This window comes from Choloepus didactylus, chromosome 6 (genome assembly GCF_015220235.1).
Source record: "Choloepus didactylus isolate mChoDid1 chromosome 6, mChoDid1.pri, whole genome shotgun sequence".
In the NCBI taxonomy this organism is placed as follows: domain Eukaryota; kingdom Metazoa; phylum Chordata; class Mammalia; order Pilosa; family Megalonychidae; genus Choloepus; species Choloepus didactylus.
In genome coordinates, this window is record NC_051312.1 from 136,507,053 (window position 1) to 136,527,089 (window position 20,037).

General features: G+C 48.6%; 1 protein-coding gene across 2 annotated transcripts in view; it reads left to right on the forward strand.

Annotated features, from left to right (window-relative positions):
* GRIK4 (glutamate ionotropic receptor kainate type subunit 4) overlaps positions 1-20,037 on the forward strand; it is a 441,993-nt gene that overhangs the window by 344,019 nt on the left and 77,937 nt on the right. For both annotated transcript variants that reach the window (XM_037841751.1, XM_037841749.1), the window contains 2 exons: positions 12,879-12,986; positions 19,180-19,383. In XM_037841751.1, the coding sequence (XP_037697679.1) occupies positions 12,879-12,986; positions 19,180-19,383 (312 nt within the window). The remainder of the gene's footprint in view (positions 1-12,878; positions 12,987-19,179; positions 19,384-20,037) is intronic.

The window sequence follows — 20,037 nt, forward strand, 5'->3', positions numbered from 1 at the left end:
CCACTTTGCAGAGGAGCTGGATGGGTGTGAAGACAGAACAAGAAATCCTGGCCCTGCTCCTGGGAGAACCAACAGCAGATCAAGGTGCCTGCCTGGCACAGCAGGGCTCAGACAAGAGCTGCTGGCATCCCCCAAACTAAAAAAAAAACATTTTCCCAGAGCCTGGGGAGCCAGCATCCTACTAGGGGCAGAAAAGGGCCATTCTCAGTCCATCCCAGAAAGCTCAGAAGTGGCACCCACCTTGCCCTCCAGCAGTTCTACTGACTTCTTTGTCCTGAGTTGCTGAGGTGCTGAAGGGTAGTGAGTGGCCAGCTCCCTCCAGCCCCAGCCCTTGGTTATAACCATTAGTTCAAGTGGCATCTGCCACTCAGACCTCAGAGTTGTGGGTGATTAGCACAGCTACTTCCCTAAGATACTTCTCCACCTGCAGCATTTAACAAATGCAGCCAGGCACCCTCCAAGCCCTGCCTGTGTTATGTTCATTGCAGTAATTTTCTTGTAAGATGAAAATTCTTGAGCGATGGCTGAGCCTTCTGACAAATTCCCTCCTCAGCAGCTAATTCCAAATACCTTCTGCCTTCTGGGAGGCGGGAGAGGGACGTGCCCATGAGTCTTTCTTCCTATTTACAGACTGCCATGCTCTCGCCACATGCCAGTTTGATCATCCCCCAAAATGTCTAGAAGAGAGTCTGCAAGAATTTTAACCAGTTAAGAAAAAATGGGGGGAAGGTGGGGTGTGGGCAAAAAGAGGTTATTAAACTCATTTTGCATTTCTACTCCAAAAGAGAAATTTAATTTCTGAAACCCTGAGCCAGGGGGCAGCCCATTAAATTCACCAGGGGCATGACTGTGGGCAGCATTGTTAGACCGAGCTGACTGGGGGGTGTGGTGGCAGGGGGCTGCACTCTGCCCCTGCCCTAGATGTATAAGCCTCTTACATGTCCCTGGAGACTCTGAGAAGGGCCAATGTGGGTTTATTCTCTGTGGCAAGAGGAGTAGTGAGGGTTAGAACAAACTCTACTTCACATCCCTGAGGTTTGAGGTTAGGGATGGAAACTGGGCACATCTTGGCAAGAGCCAACCTGTCAGTCTCAAGGGCAGACAGATTAACAAGATCGTCCAGAGAGGAGACCAGGAATGGGCAAGCCTTTGAGGAACTGACTTTTCCTACAGTGGCCTTTCCTCCCTGCATCCACTGCCCCTACTCTCCTGTCTTCTTACAATATCCGAGGACTGTGTCTGCTTCTTGAGGCCCTGGCCTTCCTCCTGTTACCTGTGACGTAGGAGTAGATCCGAGATCCTACATGCCTGGGGCGGAAAGAAATAACAAAGGTCTCCTAGATCAGGATTCTTGAAAATGAATGCTCATGAAGTACAGCCTGTGCTTGAACACCTCCAGTGTCGGGGAACTCACTACCTATAGCTACAGCATATTCCGTCTCGGAAAGCTCTCATTGCTGGAAAGTTCTTCCCTCTATTGGGCAGAAATCTACCTTTCTGAAGCATCTTCCTTTAAGCTTTCATTCTGCTCCTTGGGTCTGTGCAACTATTCCATCCTCCCCATGACTCTCTTTCACTTTTTCCTTATAAATGTGATTTCAGTCCTTTCACTCTTTCCGGTCAGTATCTTTGGGATACACTCAGGTTAGTCTGTGTCCCTCCTCAAGAGTGGTGCCTAGAACAGTGCAGGTGGGATCTGAGTAAAAGAGCACTCTTTCCCTTGCAAAAAAAAACAAAAAAAAAAAAACTTGCCATCCCCTTGTCCATTGTGTGCGAAACCGGAGAAAAGTAGAATGTGTTCCCACTCTTAGATTGGTTTCAGTGTTACTCAGATGCAATGTCTTACTCAAAGGCTAGGCTTTCGAGTGGGGAAAAGCCAGACATCAGCCCCAGGGGCCCAGAGAGCTGTTCTGTGGCAGTGGCGAGAGGAGCCTTTCTAGCATCCCTCATGTTAGTGGCCACCTGCTTCATCTTCACACCTGCACACTCGTCACCTGCACCGACAGTCACCTGTCCAAGGCCTCTTTGTGTTGCCCCTCTCAGGCCGGTCTCTCCCCAGTGTTGTTCCAAGACCCTTTGAAAAATTATACTATGTTATAATATACCTGACATTTTCAGGAATTTGTGTTAGAGTTGGAATTGGCCTCTCCCATATGTACCCTTCTTTAATAGGTTAGATAATTGGAGACTAAAGAGAAGTGACTCTCCTAAAGGAATTAAATAATTCAATTCAACAGGTATTGATTGAGCCACCACTGCAGGCCAAGCACTGTCCTGGGAGCTGGAAATCCACAGAGGGGAATTGATTCATGCAACCCAGATATTTACTGAGCACTGATTCCATGTTAGGCGTTCAGGATGTGATGGTGAACAAATAGAGCCTCACCACTCGTGGAATGTATTGTCTAATGGGGGAGATGGGCTTGTAACAAATAATTACCTAAATAATTATATGATTACTAGTGTGATGACTGCTGCAAAAGGGAAGTCTAGGCATTACGCATGAGTCCCTGTAAGGAGAGACTGGACCACGTAAGAGGGGTCAGGAAGGGCTTCCCCATGAAGGTGACATTCAGGCTAAAAGCGTGACAGATAAGTGGGCATTCCCAGGTGACGGAGAGTAAGACGAGTGCATGCCAGGAGCTGCCCTCATGGAGCTGTGTCTGGCATAGGACTTAGAGACCAGGGTGAGTTGATGGCAGCCAGGTCAGGAAACCAGATCACCTGATGCTTTACTTTTCCCCCTGCACCCCATTATCCCCTTTCTCAAATTTTATTTAAACATACTCTGTTAAATTCTCATGTCTGAATCAAAGCCAAGGGAAAACAAAGGCCAACTTCAGGGTTTGGAATCTCAGGCAGGAGTGCTTCAGCCAATGCCAATGGATACAGAATGGCAATTCAAATATCTGCTAAATGTTTACATAGCTACAGTAAAATTAATATCTTGCCTGCATTTGAATCTGCATAAACTATGGAATTTTAGGCAAGAAACATTACATCCCTGAGCCTCAGTTTCTTATCTGTAAAATAAGCAGTCCCTTCCTTACAGTACAGCTGGGAAGACGAAAAGAAATACCAAATGTAAAGCATTTAGCCTAGTACCTGGCACATGGTAAATGCTCAAAAAAATTGACTTGTGTAATTTCTTATAGTTAATCTTTGAGTAACTTAAACAACAAGAAACTAGATCTAGGTGTTCATTTTTGCCAAAAAGATATTCATTGAACTTCAGTTATGTTCTAGGTGCTCTGCTAGGAGCTGACTGTAGAGTGGTGAACACGTAGGGGTCCGAAACTCTTCTGCCAGGCACCGCCACACTTTTTGAGCCTGAAGCACATTTAGGTTGCAATCCAGGACAGACATCAACTCCCACGTATGAGTATACGTAACCAAAACCAGGGTTCGTGAAACGATGTGTAATCCTGCTGGGAACGTTGCACTCGGATCTAGCCGAGTCTCTAGTTATTTTTTAAATGTAAAGTTTGACCCACTAAATTGATTTCATAACCCACTAATGGGTTGCAACCCATAGTTTAAAAAAACATGGCCTTACACCAACTTGAGTAGAAGGCTTTAACCCGGGTAGGTGGAGTTCTTTCGAAATGGAGTGAGTCTTCCCAGCTTTTGATCACTTACCTTTGGTATTGGCCGTTATTGTCCTTTGATCCTGGATTTTCACAGCACACATTCTGACGGCTGCTCTGGCTAAGAGAAAGAGGTATTTGATCAACTTAGTCAACTCTCCTTGTTCCTCTAGTTATCCCTCAGGCACTGAGCTGGGCCCTTCTTCCTTATCCAGGCTCCCATATAAATTAAACTTTTATGATTGGAGAGAACGGGTTTAAATTCGATAAGCATTTTATTCTTTTAAGACAGTGGTGTTCGCCATGGAGGCTTACATAACCAGCCTATTAGCTGGCCTTATCTCACTCCAAAAATGTAACTCAATATTATGGTGCAATCTCGACTAACTCCTGGAGTCTCTGGCCTCAGTGTTTCACACTTGACCATCACTTTTCATGTCCGTGATGTCAAAATCAGTTCTATGCAATCAAGGAGACACTAATATTATAAGAAGTGCCATTCCTAATGAGGACTTCAACTTAGAACCTTGCACCTGAGGTGGGAAAAAGAAAAGGTTGTTGGTCATGGTTCATCCAATGTTGGATGGTACTAGAGAACCAAGATCTGGAATAAAGAGACCTTGCATTTGGATAGGCCTTCAAACTTTCATCACATCTATGGTTGCCCCAGATCATCCCAATAAAGGGAGAAGGGATTTTATAGGTGGCAAATTTGACTTACCAAGGCAATGCAGTAAATGGCAGAGTGGAGACTGAACCCAAATCTCCTGACTTCTGGTCAGCTGCATTCCCACCAGAGACACAACTGTTCCGTTATCTTACGTTCCTCATCCTATGGCATCACACACGTTATTTTAGTTGCTGTTGACAACCATGCCATACTGTGGGTGGACGGTGCCATTTCTCTCCATTTTATGGCTGAGAACAGTTCAGAGAGGTTAAGTGACTCGCCCAAGGTCCTACAGCTTATGCACAGTAGAAGTGGAAAGGAAATGAGCTCCCTGCTTCTCCTTGTGCCAAGCCCCTCCACAGCCACCCAGGACCTTGACCAGGGTCACTCTTGGGGGCTCTTATAGCTGACTCCCTTCAGGGATGTATTCTCCAAGGAACAGGTTTACAGTGATCGGAGAGTTCTGTGGGAAGGCCCATGTCTCAGGGTCAGAGTAGCGTCTGCCTGCCCTAACCTGATGAGACGGTGTAGCAATGAGGAGAATCCCAGTGTATTAACTGTGTGATCCTAAGCAAGTTACTTGACATTCTGAGTCTCAGTTTTTTCATTCATTCACTCAAAAAAATGGCAGTATGAAGTGCCGACATGAAGACTCCATTCTCAGGTGGAATTAATAGCAGGGTGGATATGAAGAATCAGTGAGGGGTCTGTAAGTAAAACCAGGCAGCCGAGCACCCAGCATGAAGAGGGGGCCAATGAGTGTTTGCCAGATCTGCCTGCTTGGAGTGATGTCTGCCTCCCTAGAAAAGCTGGATCCTGGCAGCGCTGAGTTCAAAGAACAATCATGTAAATGTACATAAAATATTAAATGTTATACAGCTGTGTGCACACCCACAGATGCAGGCAAGGATGTGAGGAAATCCCTGGGAGCTTTAAAAATGAATCCCTTTTTATCTACTTGGGAGAGAACAAAGTGACAAAATGACAACTCTGAGGGCTTCTAGGAGGGAGGGAGTGGGGGGACTGTGAGCTGGGGCACGGGCGGCTGTTCTGCATGGGACTCACAGCTCACGGGAAAGCAGCGGGTCCTCCCTAGGTGTAGGTGGCCAGTCCCAGGGCCTCTGGGAGAGAGTGGCAGGAAAGGGGCTGAGAGGTCGTGTGGTGCAGCCGGTGAGGAAACCGAGGCACAGAGAGGGAAGGGGCTTGGCGTGGGTCGTCTCAGCTCCGCTAGCATGCTAGACACTGTGCCAAGCCTATTCCCATCATTATCGTCTTGAATCTTTGTGACAAAGCACAGTGGTTAGGAGCCAGGGTTTGGATCTCCATTCTAGAATTTACCTAACCTCACTAAGACTAAGGATTTTTTTTTTATTGGTAAAATGAACAAATATATATCTACCTCTTATAGTTGGACTGAAGATTAAATGAGATAATATATGCAAAGTTCCTGACACATTCATTCAACTCAGTGTTGTTGGGCACCTACCATGAGCTCTACTTTGCTCAGTGCTGGGATAGACGAGCAGGTAAAAGCAGCCACGGATCCCTGCTCTCAGGAAACTTATTGAATATTAAGAATGACAAGCAGGAAGTGATGGTCACAGTGATGAAAGTACAGTCACCACCCGAGGTAAATGTCCTGGAGGAAAAGAATATCATCCCCAGAAAACTTTGATTTAGTAGATGAGGAAAAGCTTCCTGGAAGAAGTAACCTTTGGCCCGAGGCCTGAAGGTATAAACTATATGGGTCTGACAAACTTCTTCTATAAAGGTTCAGGTAGTAAATATTTTAGGCCTTGTGGGTGGCACAGTCAGTCACAACTTTGCTGTTATAGATGAAAGCAGTCACGGACACTGTGAGTGAGTGGGCATGGCTGTGTTCCAATAAAACTTTACTTTCAAAAACAGGCAGTGGGCCGATTTGACCTGCGGTCTGTAGTTTGCCAACCTCTGGACTAGATGCAAGAGGGCTGGGCTGGGGGTAGAGGGTGTGCGACAAAAAGAGAGTTCCAGATAGGGAACGGCGTGTGCAAAAATTCCAGCAGGAAGAATTTTGTTGCCCTTGAACACGTGAAAGGGGGTAGGTGTGACTGGGACACAGAAAAAGCCCCCGTGTGAGGTGAGGGTGGGGCAGCAGGCAGGGGCCAGCCTCGGAGGCTGGGTTCAGGATTTTGGTCTCTATCCCTAAACCAACCTGGGAAAGAATTGAAGGCTTCTAAGCAGGGGTTGGCAGGATCGTACCTGAGATTTTGTGGGGATGACTCAGGCTGCTGGTGTGTGGAGAACAGAGCAGAGAGAGGCCCACGGTGGATTCTGATCCAGGGGAAGCTTGCTGGGCACTTGGACAAGGGTGGAGCCCCCCAGCCCGGTGGGCATGGCCCCTGGACAGGCTTTTCTCGTCATGCATTGCCGAGGGAGTGACCAGCTTCTTATGCTGACTGCATCCGTCAGGGTTTTCCAGAGAAACAGAGCCAGTAGGGTATGTATGTGGGCGAATGTATGTGTGAAAAAACACACAGATAATATATAATGTATTTTAAAGAGTTGGCTTGTACGATTGTGGAGGCTGGCAAGTCCGAAATTTACAGGCAAGCCAGCGGGCTGGAAATCCAGGCAGGAGTTGATATTGCAGCCTTGAGTCCAAAATCTCTGAGGCAGGCTGGCTGGCTGGAAACTCAAGCAGTATTTCTTCTCCTTCTCCTCTCCCTCCTCCTCCCCCTAATCCTCCTCCTCCCCCTAATCCTCCTCCTCCTCCTCCTCTCTCTCCCCAACCCCTTCCTCTGGACACCTCAGCTGATTGGATGAAGCCCACCCGCATTATTGAGGGTCATTTCTTTTAATGTCAACTGACTGTAGATGCCAATCCCACCTACAAAATCCTTTCCCAGCATCACCGGGGTTGGCGTTTGATTGAGTCACTGGGTACTGAGGCCTAGCCAAGTTGACACACAGGCCAAGCATCACACTGACCTGGGGACACAGGGCAGATCGTTAAACTGTGCAGAAGTCACCTTTCTGAAGGAATGTCAGCAGCCCATGCTGATGTCACAGAGCCACCCACAGCACCCCCAGGCCCCATCAGGTCTCATTCACTCTTTCTTTTACCAGCAGGTCCTTCCAGCTTGGTGCCTTGGTTGCTCTGCCCGAAGGTCTTAAACACAGCTGCCAGAAGGGCAGGGGCCCTAAGGACAGCCATCTTGGATGCAGGGAGAAGGGACAGCACACAGTGAGAAGAGACGAACACTATGAAAAGTAGGCAGATTAACTTTTGGGTTTCCTTCTACAAGCATTTAGCAAATTCGCAGTGAACACAGAAAAATAATTCCAATTTTCTAAAACCACATCTCTATTATACAGTTAAGTGTGATCCCTGTTTCAGCAGGCAGACTTGGGGGGCTGGGGAGCAGGTCTCCCCTCTTCAAGGCATCAAGGTATACCCAGTGCAGGACCTGCTTAATTCTCCCTTCCTTCCTTCCTCCCTTCCTTTTTTTTTTTTTTTTTTAAATTTTAAAAACACTCCCTCTTCTCCCCTTCCCCCCCATCCTTCCCCTCTCTTGGTCACCTCTAATCTGCTCTCTCTCTTGGTGAATTCCCTATTTCTAGGTGTCTCTTATCCAGATGAACTTACACTAAGCACAGAAATGCAGGCAAGTTGCCTTCACATTTCAGTAACTCGGGGCAGCATTACAGCACCACACAGCATAATAACCAGCTTCGTACTGAGAGCACTGTGCATTATGGTAAAGATATTTGCTCCATTTATGGGGCAGACAAAGGCATAATTCCTTTCGAAACGATTTTTGGAAATATTGCTTTTGAATAAATAATTGAAATCTCCATAACTTTAGTGCTTAAAGGAGCAATATTATTATTAACATATGGATTCCATTTTCCTTAGGGATGTCAGATAAACAATACTTCCTATGCACGTGCAAACATCCCCTTTTAGTTATGGTTAGCTAAATGTTCTTATTAGACTAAGCACTCCTATCAAATTACTTCTTCTGATAGCATTAGAATCAGGAGTTAAAATGAGTACACATTTGCTCTAAGGGCTCTGATCTCAGCTGAGTGGCACATGGACTTTGTTTTGAATACATTTTCCACTTACCAGCTCTGTGACTTAACAAATGATTAACCTACCTGGACTTCATTTCCCTTATCAATGAGTTGGGTGGCAGTGAGATGAATATGGCGAAGCTTCTAGTGCCCGGCCTGGAGCCTGGGCATGTTTGACCCAGCGGTGTGCTGGAGCCAGCCCATGTGTGTCCCTTACACTCTTCCCAACTCTGTTCTGTGACATCACATTGGTAGCTTGTAATCAACCATCAAGGCGTATTTACACCACAGGATTTGTCAAATGCTACCATTCTGGGCCCTTTCTCCCGAGGAGCCAGTTTTTAAACATTTACTGCTCACCCCAGGTTGGCACTCAGTCACTCTGAATCGCTACACCCTTACCTGTCCCTGCCGGCATGTGTGTGTTCTGAGTTGCTCCTTCCTCAGTGCCCTAATCCAGCCTGTATCAGAATCACTGGAGGGCTTGTTTCAATGCACATTGCTGGGCCCCCACCCCTAGAGATTCTGATTTCTTCAGCCTAGAGAGGTGCCCGAGAATTTGCATTTCTAATGCCGATACTGCTGGGGCAAGAGCCAAACTTTGAGATGCTGGTCTAATCTGTCTAATAAACTGGAATCCACAGCACAAAACCTTTTGGAGGGCACAGAAGATATCCCATTTTCTGTCTCAGGAAACAACCTTAAAAATTAAATTAATGAATACTTAGCTAGTACTTTGCACATACTCCATCTCAGTAATCTCTTTAGGAACCCTATGTGGTGATAATTAGTATTTCAATCTGCATTTTATAGATGGGGAAAACTGAGGCTCAAAGAGATTAAGTAACATACCCACACGTTAAGTAACGTCGGTTACCCGGCTCCTAAGCAGAGAAGCCAAGTTAAACCTAGGTCTTCCAATCCAGGGCCGTTGCATTTGTGGTGCAGGTAGTGCACTGCTCAAGGACAAGTGCAGGCTGAACCCCAGCCTCCCTTCTGCATGCCCAGAGCCACAGGGCCTCAGGAGCCCAGAAGGGCATGTTTGTCTTTTCTGCACCAAAGTGTATACAGGCCAGCAGTGTCCTGTTCAAATCCATGGTCTCTCCTCCCTTCACTGCATCCCCTGAAACCTCTAACCTGGTGGAGAGGCAGAGGACGTGGGAGCAGTAGAAAGAACCACCGAGATAGAGACGGCGAAGGAAAGGTATTTGAAGCATGATCAAGACTGCACATAGGAGCATGCGGGAGAGGCTTATCACTGGCTGTTCCTACAGGAGGTTTGGGGGCAGGTGGAAGCAGGGTAGAGCAAGGGGATTTGTCTGGAGGCAGAGCCACAGATTGGCAGTGACAAGAGCGCTGTGTCTTCTGCCCACCCCTGGCATGTGTGTGGCATCAAAGGTGCCAGTGGGTGGGGCAATTAGCCAGTATCCCAGGGCGCCTGGCTCCGTCTCTCCCTTTCCCTCCCACTGCCTTTCTGCAATTAGATTGTGCTGGGTAATAGCTGCCAAGCCGCTTTGTTGCATCTGATGAGTTTATTAATTTCTTGGTGGTAATGGGAGGGTGGGTGAGAGATTCATTTCCTGGCTGGAGTCTGGGGGCTGATTAGTGTCTTTGCCCTGTCCCAGAGGTGGGGGTAAAGTGGGGGTGCCTTGCTCAGGCACTCGGATCTGATTCCAGGTAAAGCGTCTCCATCCCTGGCATTTGTGGGAACCTATCTCGTGGCTTGTAAAGGGGCTGGAGCCTCCTAGAGATGGTGGTTTTAGGATTAGTCCCCAGAGAGTTGGGGGCGGCAAAGTGGGTGGGGCGCACCAAGGTCTTGTTGGCTCTGTTGGTGTGAAGTGTAGGTGTAGCGTGACAACAGGACTCTAAGAAGTTCAATCCTGTCCCAGACATCCAAAACTTGACTGCCCTTCAGCCCACTTGCTCTTTATGTTTCTTCTTTCTCAATATGGCCTTTCCCAGCCTGAGAGACCTCCAGAGACTACCTCTGCCCATTTAAAGGTAGAGAAACTAAGCCTCCAAGAGGAGAATCATTTCACTGACTTTGAGGAGTATCAAAACAAGGAGGAAAAAACTCTGTACCCAGAGTTCCTGCTGGATGGCACCTCCACGTTGTCATCAACTGGCCTGTTTATGGACATGGCGTGTTAGTGCCCCCACCCAAAGGGACAGCAGCAGAGACAGCAAAGACCATGGACTTAGGATCCCATCAGATGGTTCCTGGGTTCAAGCCTGTGACACACCGATTAGTAGGTGCCCGAGGCAAGCCACTAAGCCTCTCAGAGCCTCAGTTTCCTCATAGAAGACAGAGGAACACTGTAACTACCCCCCAGGATTGATAAAAGAATTCAAATTAGTGAAAGAACTCAACTCACCCAGTCCCCCAGTCAATGTCCAGCAACTATCGGGACCTTTCCCCTTTCACAAGAAAATCGACCTACTGGTCCCTCAACCTCCCCACCCCTTCACCCTGCTGAAAGGGATGGGGAAGGGGAAGCTCAAGCCATCACGTGACTCCAGAGGACCAGGGAAGGGCTCCCTCGCCTTCAGCCATGTCTCACCAGTGACAGCCAACAGCTGATGTGCAATGACGGCTTTCCTCTGCTTCTGAGTGTGAGCATGGCTAAAACCTGGCCCCTGCTGTCCTGAGCCCCAGAGGCCAGCAGGGAGACAATGGGTGAACAAAGATATGCAATAGAACATTGAGCACCGCCGTGCAGGCTTGCTTGGGAGGTTTCATGTGGGGTTAAGAGCTCAGGGGTTAAAGCTCGGGCCTCTCAGTTGACTGTGACCTTGGGCAAGTCAAGTGGCCTCTTATTTTGGCCTTACAGATACAGTTTCTTTATCTGTATCTGTAATGGGGCTTGCTGTATGGATATGCGTAAGACCCTGATTATAAACTGAAAAGGAGCACAAGCACATGCAGTGTCATTCTGCCCTTGAAGAGTTGGAAAACGGTGCCTATTACCCTTTTCTAGGTGGCCTTCCTGCTGAGGCCTGCAGGGGAGTGTTTGGTCATCTCCCCTTTGCCAGATGAAAGTGCACCTGCAGAGACCATAGGGCTCCTGTCTGGGATTGGAGGCTTCAAAAGTTTGCAGCTGATGGTCTGGGTGGTCCTGGGTTGGTCCCCCCACCCCCACCACAAGCTCCAGCTTCTCCAGGCCATCAAGTCAGGGAGATGGTTCCTGCTCCCTGGGTCCCTCACCCTCTGGTTCCATGGGGTGGGGGAGAGGCCCAAGGCTAGGACTTGTCTTTCTCGTTCTTGGAGCTTCCAAAAGAGGGACCCAGAGCCCAGCTCTGGGAAATAAAGCCACATGGCATCCATGGGACTTGTGAGAGTTTTCCAGGGAAGCTGCTGCCGTGCCTGTAGCTGCCTGGCAGGGGCGGATGTGTGCATTTCATTGGTTTCGAGCCAGCCGCCAGCTGTCTCTCCGGGCTGCCCACCTCCAACGCTCAGCGACAGAAACGATTTGCCAGCAGCTCCAGCTCGTGGGAATATATTGGGATTTCACATAAGATTTTTTTTTTAATTGAAACAGTTTTACAGGGAAAACAACAAACTACCAACAAAATAAACAAACACACACACACACACAAAACCCGCTGCTATTCAGTTTAGGTTTAGGTAAGTTTCCAGAATGGGAAACTGAGTACGTTGTGAATTTTTTTTTCCCTAGAGCTCTTCAAGGCAATGGAGAAGAGAAACGAAAATAATGTTTGTTGAGTGCCAGGTTAAACACCTTCTCACAACAACCCAGTGAAGTTCCTATTATGATTCCCATTTTACAGATGGGGAAACATGCTCAGAGGGGCTCAGTAACTTTTCTGAGGTTACACAGTTGGGGTCTGTGATCCTGAGTCTGGCTGAGCAATGTTTCATCGAACTGACACATACATGAGCTCAGCTCGTCCTCAAAATGGTGCTATGAAGGCAGGGCAGATGTTACCATCCACATTTATAGATGGGGAAACTGAGGCTCCGAAAGATTTAGGTAACTTGCCTAAGTTCTCGTACCTAGCTAGTGAATCAACCAGAACTAGAGCCTGGGTCTTCCCTCTTGTGTTTTGTTCATTCGTTCATTCATTCTACAAACCTTTATTAAAGGGACTAGTATATGCCAGCTCTCTCCAGTACACCATTCTGGTTCTTAATAAAATAATAAGAATTATTGAAGGCAGGCACAACAGCACTCCTGATTCATTCCTGTCTCAAGATAATGTGATTCCAGATGTTCTGTTCCATTCTGGCCCATGTGTGAGAACTTCCCTGACCTGCCTTCCATTCCTGATTTATTTTTCCATTTTCCTCTCCCACGTCTCCCAAGTCTTTAACCCTCTCTTCCCTTACTCTCACATGTCCCCCACCCAGCCCTGTGTAACAGTGTCCCCTTGCCACAGTCCACCCCTCTGCTCCATCTGCCACCTCCTCCCTCCTTCTTCAATGCAGCCCACCTGGAGACCTGGCCCGCACCCACCTCCCCTCACCCTGATACCCCCAAGACCACAGCAGCCTGCCTCCCAGCCTCCCCCTCTTCCTCGTTCTCTCCCGTTGGTCTCCTCAGATTGGCCAGTGGCATGTGGCGGAGGGCCTCAGCATGGACAGCCGCCTCTACACCTCCAACATCTCCGACAGCCTCTTCAACACCACCCTGGTCGTCACCACCATCCTGGTAAGCGGGTGCACCCCGGGCTCCTAGCCGCTGCTCCCCAGGGGCCTCCCCAGCACCAGGCACTCACAGGCTTCCTAGGGAACGGAAGACAGGGCTCTGTTGGCAACACCAAGGCCAATTTATGACAGTGTAATTAAACTCAAGTTGCTGTTTCATATGGAAATGATATTTGATGAGTTCCAGAGCAGCTGGGGGAGAGGGGTGGCTGGATAGACGCTACAGCTTGTGGACGCCTGCAAGCTGCTCCCAGCCAAGGGAAGGGATTCTCATGACCCAGGTGGGAGACTGGATCTGGTCCTCCTAGGCAGCCAACCTTCCTTGGTGCCTATCGTGTTCAAAATAGGTAAACGGGTCTCCCCCACCCCCAACTCCCAGTGGACTCCTGGGCTTCTGTGAGTTTCCATGGCCTGGAGATTTTTCATTTAATCTGCATCATAGTTGCAAGGGGCCATCTGCCTTTTTTATTTGATTCAGTTCTTTTCAACAATAACCCCAATCCATGTGTGAGATGCTGTGCTCCATCCTGGAGATACAAAGATGAGTAAGACTTGGGTCCCTAACCTCAAAAAGGTTGTAATTTAGTTGTTGGGATAAGCCAAGTGCAAACATGACCAAGGTATTTGTCTCCCCGAAGACCTCCTGCTTGCAAGGATTTAGCAAGCAAACCAACTGCATGTATTAAGCAATAATTAGCTTATTCCTCCCACCCCACTCCTTTTTAACTAATCAAAAGCGTATTTCCCGCCTGGCATAGCATTTTATCAGCAGGAGATAACCACTATTGCCACACTGATATAATTCCAACCCAAAGCAAAGAGACTTGATGTATGAGTTAGTCTGCTCAGCCTTGTTGCTGTTATGTGCAAGGTCTCAAAGTGTGTCTGTTTCTTTTAGGCCTTTTGAGATGATAGAAAGTGCTCAGGGACCCCTGTCACTACCTACATGAACTCCTGGGGCTCAGGAACCCTGGAATGGGGATTATTGATCTACTTAAAGCTAAGTGTGATAAAGCCACAAAGAGGGCAAACCTGCTGTGGGGGCTTGAAGGAGAGCAAGAGGTCAGCAAATCCTTCAGAGAAGAAGGGTCATTTCAGATGGGCTGTCAAAGACAGGGAGAGATTGGGGCGGGGGAGGTGACTGAAGGAGAGCGTTGCCGGGTATTTGGAGAATGCCGAAAAATACATATTAGCCTGGGAAGTGGGCACTGGTAGGGAAGGAGAGAGGCATAGGACCAGAAAAGTGGGTTGGATCCACAGTACTTAGGAACTTGAAGACCAGTCTATTGAGCTTTCCTTGCATTTGGCAGGAAACCAGGAGGCCACTGAGTATTTTCATTCATTCATTCAATGAATATTTATCAGGCCCTTACCATATGCCTGGCACTTTTCTAGTAGGGGTGCCAGAAAGTACAAAAATATAAAAATGACCTGAACACAGAAAAAAGCAGGGAATTTACCATTATTGCAACAGACAATAACAGTAAATATAATAAACCAATATATAATAATCCAAGGTCATCAGGCTAAGGGGGAACAGCAGAGCTGGGGAAGGGGGTGTAGGTGGAGCTGAGGGGCAGGCAATATTAATAAACAGAAGGGTCAGGGCAGCCTCACTGGGCAGGTGAGACCTGATGGAGGAGGAGAGACCTACGTGGCTGTCGGGAGAGGGGCGTTCTGAGCAGAGGGAGCAATTAAGGCTAAGGAAGGAGCAGCAGCTTGAGCTTCCAGGGTTTCAGTCACTCACCATCTTAGCGCCAACCTGAGCTTGCCTGAACCCACGTGGAAATGGCAGGAGGAGGGGGTGGTATCTGTGGCCATCCCAGCTAGATTGCTGGGGTCAGCCTGGCTGAGCTGCAGCGCTGGCCGAGCTGGAAGCCGCATGTGATGCCATGGCTGGGACCTCCCTCCGCTGCCTTTCTCCCTCTGAAACCCTTCTTGAGTCTGTCCCCTGATGTCGAGCCTCAAAGTTCAGACCCATCTGACTCTTTCCACCTGAGTTCCTGGCATGGCCTCCAAGCTGGCTTCCTTCTCACTTGCTCAAACTTTCCCCCCAACTCTTCTAAAATCAGAATGGATCCTGTCATTTCCTTACTTACTGTCCATCAGTGGCTCCCTGGGACATACCACCCCTTAGCTTGGTATATAAATTCTTCACAGTCAGTCCCAGCCTACCTCCCCTGCTTCCTCTCTGGCTATACTCTCTTCCATGTGCCTTGGTTTCCGGTGGTGCTGGATTTCCCATATTTCCTCACCTTATCATGCCTTTTCTCACCTCTGCCTTTGCACATGCGGTTCCTCTGCCCAGAAGACCCTTTCCCCTAATTCCTGTTTCCAACTGGACATGTCCCGTGCATCCTTCAGATCCTCACCTCGAAATGTCACCTCTTCCGTGAACCTTCCCTGATCTGACTCCTGCCCTCTCTCCCCGCGGTGGCACTTCTCCTACGAGAGTTTGTTTACAGCTCTGCCTCCCCTTCTAGACTGACAGCTCCTCCAAGAGAGGGGTGGCTAGCACACAGTAGAAGCTCAATAATTAGACTTTGAGTGAAAGAATCCCTTTCTACCAGGGGAGGGACTCCCTTAAAAGCCAACAGGAGTTTGGTTGGGTGATGGGGAAGTCACTGGGTGTACCTCCTTCCTGCAGGATCTGGAACCAGACTGTGCTCTGAGGTCTGGTCCAGACTCACAACTACACTGAGGCCCCTAGAGAGTGTTGCTAGACTGGGGAAGCCAATCTTGACTGTGTGTGCATGTGAGTGTGCATGTTCATAAGTGCATCCATGAGGGGTAGGGGTGTCCGCAGGACATTTTTGAGTCAGTGACATTTAATAACATGGTAAGTACAACTCACCCAAAAATCAATGCTGGTTCTTTTTCTGTGCATGAGTGTATAAAATGACTGATCCAAGTTAATAACTCTTACCAAGAAGGATTATCTTAATTCAGCCCTGGGTGGGCATCTATGGGTTATCCCTGGCAAATGGTAATCCTGAGTGGCTTATCCCTTAAAATGCATCACAGACCCCCTTGTCTCTGGCTCCTGTCAGTGGACACTTGGGACATGTGATTGGTCATTTGGTTAATACCAGCCAATACACAGAATGAGCCGCAGCTAACACCCCTTGAACACTATTCTGGGTTAGATCCCATGTGAAACAGTATGCCTCCAGGATCGCCTCAGTTCTCCCAACATGACTGCAAGGCAGGGTCTCCTGCTCCAGGCTGGCACACAGCCCCTACATTCTCCAAAGTGCCAGTGAGCCCCAACCTTTCTGACATCTTGGCTTTCCAACGTCTCCTCCCTCTAAGATCAGCCTTGCGTATGTTTACTTTGAATATGCCCAGTGAATTTTATGTTCACTTGAGAGTAAGGGATATTTAGAGAGGAGAATTTTGAGACACTCCTTGGGACAACCAAAGATATCCTAAGATGTTGCCAAACTAAGAATGGAAACCTCTGGTCAAAGTCATTTTGCTACTTTTCAGTCACACAATCAACCAGTGCTTTATGCTGGGGTCAGCTGAGGCTACAGGGGAAGGAAGGAGCCCACTTCCATTCCTACTTGAGCAGGCTCAAGTAGGAAGGCGTGGGAGGGTAATTAGGTGGCACCCCGACTGAGCAGAGTAGTCCTGAGAAGTAGGTTGGAGTAGGAGGAGATGATGGGCCTCTAAGGACAGAGAAGAGTTAGGATAGGCAGAAGATGGGAAGGAAGAAGAGTTTGGACAGGGAGACGCCCTTGAGCAGTTGGCATGTGTGGAAGGCAGGAGAACGTTCCCATCTCACTGACACAACAGTGGGCTTCATCATGAACCATGTCACCTTCCTCTCGGACTTACCTTCCCACTCTGCACTTCATCCCACTCTCCACCCTCCCCCCATGACCTCTGGTCTCTCTGACCCTCCTTGTTCCCCTGACCCAGGAGCCCTGCCCAGCTTAAGCCCAGATGAGCATTTCAGCACTTCTCTCCCTTGGCTTCTAGAGTCCTCTCTGCCACGATCCTTGGCCATCTCACCTCTCCTGTCCCCAAGCCTGATTGTCTTTGCCTCGGGCTTGCCCTGCTCCCAGCTCTCCATCTGCATTCAGCCTCCTGACTTCAGCTGGGCCTTGGCAATCCTTGTGTTTCTCTCCTGTTCACTCCCTATCCTATCCCCCAAGCAGTCCTGCCAAACCTTCCCACACACCATGTCTTCAATCCTGCCTCCCCCACATCCAACCCAACTCTGGTTCCCCTAACTTCTGGCCTCCTCCCCGCCTCTCCACATCCACATCCACTCTCTCCACCTTACCTCCAGACCCACTCCCCAGCCTACCTCTTACCTTGATCCCTTCTCTTTCTGCCGGGTCCTGGCTCCACCAACCAGCCTTTCTCTCTCGTACTCCACTGATCTCCCTTGTCTAGGGATTCCTTCCTTTCTGCCTACAAATATACTCTGGTCTCTGCCACCCTCAAACACTACCACCACCGCCTTAACTATACCCTGCAGCCCTTCAAGCTGCCCTCCAACTTGGCAGATCATAGGATCATAGGATTAGAATGGACCCCTGGGTAGGCTTCAACCATGTTGCAGATGGGAACTGACGTTCAGAGAACGGGCATGACTTGTAGCAGCCAGGTGGAGAGGAAGACATTCTACTCCTTACCAGGCTGCCTTCCCTCCTTTGTCTCCTAACACTCTCAGAATCCTGCACCACTGTTCACTCCTTAATTCTTGCAGAGTTCTTCTATCCTCATTGAATCCACCTTCTGTCGGGTCACAAACAATGTCCTTTCATGGTCCTGCTTGGTCTCTGCGTGTGTGAATGTCTGTATTTTCCTTCCTGAAACTCCCTCCTCCTTGACTTTTATGACCATGTGAGCCTGATTTGCAGCCTTTCCAGCTGCTTTTTCTTTGTCGTCTTCTATGGCTACTCTCCATTTCCCAGACTCTAAGCTCCTGTTCTCCCTAAGGTCCTATTCGTTGCTCTTCTCTGTCCTTTCTCGGTTCCTCTCCCTTGGTGGTCTTACTTATACTCTATCTTCAGCTGCCACTTATATACAGAGGCCTCCCAATCTCTATCCCTCCTGTCTTACTCTCTCCCCCCATTTTAAACATCCAGTTGTACATTTCTTTCTGGATAGCCTACTGGAGCCTCAAATTCAATATATTCCAAGTCTCCTTCCCTTCCAAACTATCCATGCCAGTGATAACACCATCCTCAGTCATCCACCCAGGATCCAAGGGCCTAAGGACCCTTCTCTATAGCCCACCTACCTAGTCATCAAGCCTGTCCTTCTCTGAGTCTCTTGTATCCTTCTAGGTCTCTCCAATCCAACTTGAGCCAAACCATGGCTCTGGCCTCGGTATCTAATAACTGGAGAAAGTCTGTCCACAGCCCTAGACTCTCCCTCTGTTACTAATTAATAGTGTTTATTCCCAACCTTAAATCTTTAAAACCATCATTGTTTCCCCACTATATATGTATAATGTACAGTCACCTCATCCTGGCATCCAAGACCCATGCTGACCCTAATTTGTCTTTCTAAATGCAGCCTCCCACCTCTACACTCCCACATAATGCAGACTGTAACTACACCTGAGCATTTGTCATCCCCTGAAGAGTCCAGCTCCTTCTTACACTGGCTTATGCCCTTGATCACACGGGTCCCCTGATCATAATGCCCACAATGTTCCACCATTCTTCAGAGCCCAGCTTGGGTGCCCCCTCCTTTTGTGGAAACTTCTCAGACATTTCACCAGAGAGATCCCTCCCTCTTCCCAATGCTCTAAAGGCTGGATCACATGCTGCCTTAGATGGCAGTTGCTTGAGCCCATGTTTTTACAAAGATGTGTGCGTCCTCGTAGCTGTCACCATGCCCAGCAATCGGGCTGTGTGGAGTAATCAAAAGGAAGAAAAAGAAGAAAGGGACAGAAGGGAATGGGATCACGTGAGGACCTTAGATGAGGGAATCCTGTGTGTATGGGAGTCATTGTGTGTTCCTGATAAGAGAAGTGCCTGCTTGCAGGAGAGCTTTGAGCAGTGAGTTGGTGGACAAGAGTGAATTGCTGTCTCCAAAGGAGCCCATTCCCCAGGCCTCTTCCCTCCTTCTACCCCAGCTTCTCCCCGACCTCCTTGGCCCCTGGCCCTCCCCATCCTGTGTGGCTGAGACTCCAGGGCTAAGATGAGAATGACAGCTGCCCAGTTTTGCTGCAGGAGAACCCGTACTTAATGCTGAAGGGGAACCACCAGGAGATGGAAGGCAATGACCGCTACGAGGGCTTCTGCGTGGACATGCTCAAGGAGCTGGCGGAGATCCTCCGATTCAACTACAAGATCCGCCTGGTCGGGGATGGCGTGTATGGCGTTCCTGAGGCCAACGGCACCTGGACTGGGATGGTCGGGGAGCTGATCGCCAGGGTAAGGAAAGGGCAGGTGACTTGGACTTGGGGTTGGAGAGGGAGATGGGTGGGCATGAGTTGCGCCGTGGGCTCACGTACCCTCTATCTATTCAGTTAGTCAGTCATAGATTTTTTGTTTATTTGTCCATTCATTCCACAAACCTTTATTGAGCATGTACAAAGACAGACACGGGTGATGTCTGCTGGTGAATAAGATGGCCATGACCCCTGCCACATGGCTCTTCCAGCCTAGCATCTGTGACCAGAAATAGAGGCTTTGACCCACTAATACCCATGAGGATGGTTGAGTTCCATTTTTGAATCATCCAGGTGCTTTTTCTTCATTCTGACTGTTTTTTTGCCCACTGGCATCCCCTGGCAGAGTTTGGACAGACCCTGGGTACATAGAGCAGACCTGTATCAACTGGCTTGGACACTCGAGAAGTATGGTCAAGAGAGACGTGCTTAATAACAGGGGAAAAGGGATCGACTGTCAGAGAGCTGGTCACAGTTATGGTCATTTTGTTGCTTCTTGCATTGTTTTCTGCTGTCATTAATGTCCTTTTACAGACCCAGGCCCAAGGTGGACTGGGACAGGCTATAGATTTTCAGGGTGAATGTGGAGATTTGATTAAAATGCAGGTGCGCATCATAGACTGTCAGTCATCTGTTA